The 7835-nt window shown below is 48.1% G+C and overlaps 1 protein-coding gene across 1 annotated transcript; it reads right to left on the reverse strand.

Moving 5' to 3' along the window:
* Window positions 1–5719: 5719 nt before the first annotated feature.
* Window positions 5720–7244, reverse strand: LOC120878489 (peptidyl-prolyl cis-trans isomerase FKBP1A-like). Its single transcript, XM_040261071.1, has one exon. It carries the CDS (start codon window positions 7180–7182, stop codon window positions 6886–6888), a length of 297 nt encoding a protein of 98 aa, XP_040117005.1. The 5' UTR covers window positions 7183–7244; the 3' UTR covers window positions 5720–6885.
* Window positions 7245–7835: the final 591 nt, after the last annotated feature.

The following is a 7835-nucleotide window of genomic DNA, read 5'->3' on the forward strand; positions in this document are numbered from 1 at the left end:
TTCTTGTGCTTGGAGACCTGGTTATTTAAAGGGACATTCCTGACAGTCTTCCCTGTAGCTAACATGGTAAAGAATCTGCCTGCAATGCAGAAGACTGGGTTTGATCCCTGAGTCAGGAAGATCCCCTGGAGAAGGAAATGGCAGTCCACTCCAGTATTCTTGCCTGGAGAATACCATGGACAGAGGAGCTTGGCGGGCTACAGTCCACGGGATTGCAAAGAGTCAGACATGACTGAATGACTAATACTACTACTTCTTGACAGTGTTAAAGACAAAGAATATTTTTCATAACACAATTACTTCCCATTTTATTGGTTTTCAACTTGTACCTCGAGCATGGTACAGGCCCCGTTCGACATGTCAAAAGGACTGTATGCTACCTGTTAGTCATGTGTCAGCCATCTGAGCCCTTCGGACAAGGAGGGTGGCATCCTGACACGGTCTAAAGGGGAAGGGACTGTCCTGGAACCCAGGGGTAATAATGTCCACGGCTAGGGCACAAGTCACACTTGGGGCCTCCACAAGTTATTTGTCTCCAACTGCTCTTGGTGTTTTGGGAGAGAAATCAAAGTCCACCTCCTCCCCCATCTTTTTACACATGATCCTCATCCTGGGAGCGCGCAGTGGGACAGGAAGAGGGGTGAAGCCCAGCTATGGAAACAAGGGCTCCTCTGATGGGGAGAAAGAGTTTTCATTCTTTCCATTGCAACAGCTGGGTTGAGGGGTAAGTCCCGGAGTTAGAAAGCTACACTGGAAGGGGAGGAGGGCAGGCACCAGGGAGGTGGGAATAAAAATAGCACCCGTGTGCTCGCAGCATTTTAGTTACTTGAATTAAGCACAGGACTGGGAGGAAACAGAACGTATTTTTAGTAACCGAAGTTAAAGTGAGACTTTCTGGCTCTTGACCAAGAGAAGATCCCAGAGGAGAAATTGCCGGGGGTCTGCTGCGGCCTTGGTTGGCGGCAGACACAGAGAACCAGGGAAAGGTCCCCTGAGAGGCAGGAGGGGAGAGGCCCCAGGAGGCTCCCTGCCGAGTGGGGGGCTCCCTGCCGAGTGGGGGGCTCCCTGCCGAGTGTGGACCTCTGTTGGGGGATCTCTGGGTGCCTTCCTAGGGCCTCTGAAGGAGAAGCCTACGCTGGAGTAAGCAGGCCGCGCGGCTTGGCGCTGGATCACTGCCTGGCGTCCCGGTTCCGGCTGAGCCGGAAGTTGGTCCTGGGGTTAGGCTTCCTCGGGGTGTGAGTTCTTCCCCGGTTGCTCCACGTCCTCCCAGCTCAGTGTCAGTGATCCTTCCTTGGAAGAGCCCGTGTGTTCTCCAGAAAGGGCTTTCAGGAAGTGGAGGCCGAGAAAGAAACAGGCAAGGGGAAGTTCTATGAGAGGCAAGGCCTGTGAGAGATGGAAGAAAGGAGGGTAAGGGGAGCCCGGGCCGTGAGGGAAGGGTGCTGGGTGTTGAAGGAGCCAAGGAGGGCGGGAGGACCTTTAGGAGGAGCCTCAGGCCCGCCGTGCAGCTCTGAGAGCCCGGGGCCAAACCCGTGCCGAGCTCGAAGCAAAGACTGTTGGAGAAGCCCACGTTGGGCAGAAGCCTCCGATCTCAGAACCCCTGTTCCGCCAGGCTGCTGACTGGGGATGTGATCCTGAATGTGGAGGTGGCGATCCTCCAGCTCCTGCGGTGAGGGGCCTCTTGAGGGAACATCTGAGCCTACTCCGCCCCCCACCCCCGCCCCGCCCCGCCCCATCCCATGGCCGTCATAGTTAGGTTGCTGTTTTGTCCTTTTGCTTATCTGTAGGTCAGATATTTGTTGAGCCTCCACCATGACTAACGGTAAAGAATCCTCCTGCCCATGTAGGAGACTCAGGTTCAATCTCTGAGTCAGAAAGATCCCCTGGAGCAATGAAATGGAATGAAATCCACTCCAGTATTCTTGCCTGGAAAATCCCGTGGAGGGAGGAGCCTGGGGGCTACAGTCCATGGGGTCACAAAGAGTCGGGCACGACTTGGAGACTAAAAAAGCTACAACCATATCATGGCCTGATATTGAGCTAGTCACCAGGAACACAAATCACATTAGCTAGTAATTTTACAGCATTAATCATGTGCCCCGTACTATTCTAAATGCATTACAAAATATTGTCATTGAGTCCTTACAACAACAGTATGAGGGAGATACAATTATCATGTCTATTGTACAGATCAGAAACTGCAATAGAGAAAGGTGAAGTATGTAACTTGCTCACGGTTGCATACCAGGCAAACAACCCCAGAAGTCTTAACTCTGAAGTCCATGCCCCAAACTACCATATTTCATCTAATCTAAGGAACCAGCTCTTGTGAGATGCATTGTTATTTCAAGTGACACTAAGAAAGAAAGGAAGAAAATGAAGTTGCTCAGTCGTGGCCGACTCTTTGAGACCCCATGGACTGTAACCTACCAGGGTCCTCTGTCCATGGGATTTTCCAGGCAAGAATACTTGAGTGGGTAGCCATTTCCTTCTCCAGGGGCTCTTCCCAACCCAGGGATCGAACCCGGGTCTCCTGAATTGCAGGCAGATGCTTTACCATTTGAGCCACCAGAGAAGAAAGAAAAGAGCTCTGCAATCAACGTTGCCATGCCATTATTAGTAAGAGGCATCCTCAACTGCAGAGAGATTAAAATGTGAAAAAGAAAGCGAATCTTGAATTGATCATTGTTACAAAGAGGCACGTCTCTGTTCTAAGGCACAGTTGCACAAGGGAGACAACTTCAATGATCGTCGTGCAATGAGCTGAGCTTCAAGTCAGACTAAGGTGGAGTGCACACAGACTGCTTCGGTGGCAGAAATAGGCGACATTCACTTCTATCTGAGGGTCTGGGAACCCATCGCAGAAGTGGCACCCAGCTCTGCCTTAGGGTTTCTCCAAATAGAGAAGGGAAGGATAGAACTGGGAAATCTGGGGTACTTTAAGGGCCATGATTGCTAATACGAATGCTAATATTAATTAGCAGTAGCTAACAATAGCTAATTGTTCAGTCTTCACCACGTGTCAGGCACTGTGTTTAGGGCTTTCCATGCATAATCCCATTTAATCTTCACAGAAACCCTTTGAGAAAGCACCCTTACGAGGAAGAATCCCGAGGCTGAGGAGGTGAAGTACAGCACAACTAATAGGTAATGTACCAGTTTAAGGGTCTCTGGCAGCCCAGCTCCCAACTCTCAGATATTAACTACACTGCAGAGCCACCTCTAGGAAGCAGGTTAGTCTTATAACAATGTACTGTACAACTGAAATTTGCTAAGAGAGTAGAATTTCAGTGTTCTGTCTCACACACAAAAGGTAAATGTGTGAGGTGATGGCTGTGTTGATTTAATTAGTTCAATGGGAGGAATTCTTTCACAACATGTACGTATATCAGCTCATCACATTGTACACTTTTAAGTCTCTTGCTGTGTTATTTGTCCGTTGCTATCTCTCTCAATAAAATGGAAAAAAAAAAGAGAGAATTGGTGATGAGACCTGCTCATCAAGATCACTCTCATCCACTGAGCTCTCCATTTCCTGGGAAAAGCACGTGTGAGGGCTAAGCATTGTCCAACCCAAGGGCTGAAGAGAGACCCTTGACAGACCAAAGACCTGACTCTGAAGTTGGGCAGAGGATGAGTGGTGGGCAGGAGGTTCTGAAAGTGTTGGTGCAAGATTGGGCCCACTCAGTCATTTCAATGAGCAAGTCTTTGCTGAAAGCTCATCTCAGGCAAAGATCTGTGCTGAGCATCCAGAGGACTTTTGAATGAAGTTGTGGACTGAGTGTCAAATGTTGCACGAATGAAATATAACGTTGAATTCCTTTGCTGCTGCTGCTGCTAAGTCGCTTCAGTCGTGTCTGACTCTGTGCGACCCCATAGACGGCAGCCCACCAGGCTCCCCCGTCCCTGGGATTCTCCAGGCAAGAACACTGGAGTGGGTTGCCATTTCCTTCTCCAATGCATGAAAGTGAAAAGTGAAAGTGAAGTCACTCAGTCGTGTCCGATTCTTAGCCTCTCTTATCCAACCCCTACCCACTCTGACCTCATCTCCTGCCTCCTCCCTCTTACTCACCATGCATTAGTCACACTGACCATCTAGCACTTCCTTGAGGGGGCAAATTCCTTCCCCTTCTGTTTCTTTACATGTGCCTCTGCCTCAAAGATTCTCCTACCTCTAACCCCCTTTTCTGTGTCCGCCCTTTTCTCTTGCTTTAGGTCTCAGTGTAAAGTGGGTCTCCTCCAAGCTGTCCTGCCTGTTATTATCCACCTGTTAATTTTCTTCCTAGCACTTTCATAGTGTATATTATGTCCTTTATTAGTTTGCTTCTTTAGGGGCAGAAACCTTGTTCGCTGTTGTGTCCCATCACTGAGCATGGTGCTGGCATGTAGGAGAGGCTCTGTATTCGAATAAGTGAATAGCTTAACTTAGAATCTAATTATGGAGCCAAGATGTACATCAATGGCAGCAAAGAGTTAGCTGCTGAACTTTCAATAAATGGAGAGATTTATGGGGCAGAAAATGTCAAGGAGATACAAGCATTGAACAGGGTGGGCAGAATCCAAAGACTTAGGGATAGCCCTGGAGAAGAACCAGCTAGGAGAGAAAATCCAGTCTGTGGGAGAACACAAGAATAGTTTTATCTTCCCTACAGGTTTGAAGCACTTTCAGTTTCAATACCTGCAATCTGTCTAGCTTTACTTACCTCATGAGCTCTCCTCCTACTTACCGGAACACGAGCAAAGGCCACGGCGGCCAGCTGTCCAGGCTTCTTTCCCCAGAGTGCTCTGGTGGACTCCCTTGGAGGACCAAACACAACACTGAGATTGAACTCACCTATGGCTTCTCAGCCCAGGAATGAGGATGTTTGGGGGAAAACCAGCATGGATGCTGCCTCACCTCATGAAAAGTGATCCCCAAAGTCCATGGCTCAGAGCGTGAAGAATCAGCCTGCAAGGCAGGAGACCTGGGTTCAATCCCTGGGTGGAGAATATCCCCTGGAGAAGGAAATGGCTACCCACTCCAGTATTCTTGCCTGGGAAATTTCATGGACAGAGGAACCTGGTGGGCTGCAATCCATGGAATCGCAAGAGTCGGACACGACTGAGTGACTAACACACAATGCAGAGAGGACCTCAAATGGTCATATTTTAGAATCCCTTCAAGGAATGTAGATGCAGAGATGTAATTCATCAGCTATAGTGTCTTCAGTCAGCTATTCTTCCCCACCCCACCACTGAGGTCTAATAGAGCACATTATTTGATTCACTTGCTTAAGAGTTGTACTTACACAACTTTGAATTTCATGAATTTCCACACTGTACATGTTGAAGGTTAAGACTTGTTACCATTTTACACATGTTCTGCCTTATCTTACATGTCTAGAAGGTGGTCTCTAGAGCATCAAGTCTTACTTTAATTATTTATTCATGTGTTCACTTCCCGTCACCCCACCCCTCTCCAGCACACACTCGGCGCAGCTTTAGGGCAGAAGACAGGTCTTATTATCATTGTAACTCTGCTGCCAGCAAAGAATCTTTAATAAAACAGTTTCTTGGTAAGTGTTGAATTAAACTGCAGTATTCTAAGACCTTCCAGAAGTTCAGTTCTCTTTTTTAGTAACGTTGCCTCAATTCACCTGTGCCCAAGGTTGTTTGCCTGTTAACTGTATAAAGCAAAATCTGTGTCCTCCTTGTCAAAGACTATTAAAGGGCAGAAATCTCATTTTATTTTATTTATTTTGTTTTTGAGAAAAGCCACTATAAAGCACTTTTATTGCAATAATAAAACTTGAAACTCATGTGTAGTGCAGGGGATGGGGGTAGGCTGAGGGAGTAGGCAGCAGTTTCTCTCACAAAATCACTATACAGGACAGCAAAGGGGTGAGAGGGGGCAAGGAGAAGCCAGGAAACTGAGATCAGCAGGGGGAGCTGAGCATCAAAAAACAGGAGATGCTGAAGCCGTGATGACCAGCATCATTTTCTTAAGACAACACCCAAGGATTTGTCATGATGGCTGGGCTTTCATGGGTGTTAAGCGTCTATAAGCAGCACCTTCAATTTAACTTTCAATTAAAGTTCTTAAAATTTAGGAAGTAGAGCTTGGATAGCTATGCATTTACAAAAATCCTGGATATCCATTAGAAAAACCACAGGATGGAAAAAAAAAAAAGAAAGGCCAGGCCATGAAGGTTTCCGAGGTCCCTGCTGGCCTGGGGAACAGACATCTGCAATGTCCAACATCTCAGTGAAAACGATCTGCTTTCAAAAGGCAGAGGGTCTACAAGGAGGGTGAGGGTGGAGCAGTGGAGGCAAAGGCTCTCCCCCTTCCCACTGCAGTTTTGGGTAAGGCTTTCAATTCAACCCGAGGACGTCTCTCAACTTGGAGAATAATTCGGCCCTCAAAAGCGCCTCGAGTCTGCAATGGCTTGCAGCGCAGCAGCAAGAACATTTAATATATATATATAATAGATAAAACTTTTATCGAAAAAAATAAAGATTCTTGCACTCTTCCCAACACCAATTCCTAGTCTAAAGTTAACCCATTACTTGTGCTGTTAATACTTGACTAATACTTAATTGGAAACCTAGATCCAAAGGACTGAAACTCAGTCTTCACCCCAAAACAAAAACAAACTGAGTAATTTGAGGTTTATGGCATATAGTTCAGGTCAACACACATACCAGGAGAAAGGGGAAGAGCAAAGCTGGTGATAGAACACATTCAGTCTGGGAAGATGTTTATACAAAGAGTGTAGTGGAACGTCAAGAAGAGCTCCATACAGACTCGCTGTGTGCGTCTGGAGGCGCCAGATCCTTCTGTGGCACATCCAAGAGTGGGGAGCTCAGGGAGGAGGCCACTCCTGTCATTCCAGTTTTAGAAGTTCCATGTCAGAGAGTGGCATTTGGTGGGATGATGCCTGGGTGCCCAGTGGCACCATAGGCATAGTCTAGGGAGATAGTCAGCTTGGCTCTCTGACCCATGCTTATCTGGGCAACCCCTTCTTCCCAGCCTCGGATCACCTCCTGCTTGCCCCGCACAAACGTGAAGGGTTTGTTTCTTTCCCGGGAGGAATCGAATTTCTTTCCATCTTCAAGCATCCCCGTGTAGTGCACCACGCAGGTCTGGCCACGCTTCGGGAAGGTGCGCCCGTCTCCGGGAGTGGTGGCCTCCACCTGCACTCCCATGGCTGCGGTAGTGGTGGACACTGGGTTGGCCGACGGGCTGCGCGATGGGCAGCGTGGACCGAGACCGGGTCTCACGGCTCTGCCTCGACCCTCTGCGCTACGGCTGCTGCTGCTGCTAAGTCGCTTCAGTCGTGTCCGACTCTGTGTGACCCCATAGACGGCAGCCCACCAGGCTCCCCTGTCCTCGGGATTCTCCAGGCAAGAACACTGGAGTGGGCTGCCATTTCCATCTCCAGTGCATGAAAGTGAAAAGTGAAAGGGAAGTCGCTCAGTCCTGTCGGACTCTTAGCGATCCCATGGACTGCAGCCTATCAGGCTCCTCCGCCCATGGGAGTTTCCAGGCAAGAGGACCGGAGTGGGGTGCCATTGCCTTCTCCACGCGCTACGGCTGCGCACCCAGAAATCTTATTTTAGCTTTAACTGGTCTGTGACTTAATTTGGGAAGCCTCACCTTACCCACGATTAGACATTATTGAGCAAGAATACAGAAAAATGAAATGAAAGTTAAAAATAACTTTCTGCTATAGTGAAATAACAATTTAAAACTCTAAGCAAAACTCTTTGCCACAAACCTCAACCCAAGAATCCAGCTATTTCCGAATTTGTAGGGATTTAATTGCCACATTTCTGCCAAGGACAATACCATGCAATGG

This window comes from Oryx dammah, unplaced genomic scaffold (genome assembly GCF_014754425.2).
Source record: "Oryx dammah isolate SB20612 unplaced genomic scaffold, SCBI_Odam_1.1 HiC_scaffold_19, whole genome shotgun sequence".
NCBI lineage: Eukaryota > Metazoa > Chordata > Mammalia > Artiodactyla > Bovidae > Oryx > Oryx dammah.

What these genes read in the sequence shown, in the direction of transcription:
- LOC120878489 (XM_040261071.1), bottom strand. Translation starts at nt 7,182, where the DNA reads ATGGGAGTGCAGGTGGAGGCCACCACTCCCGGAGACGGGCGCACCTTC.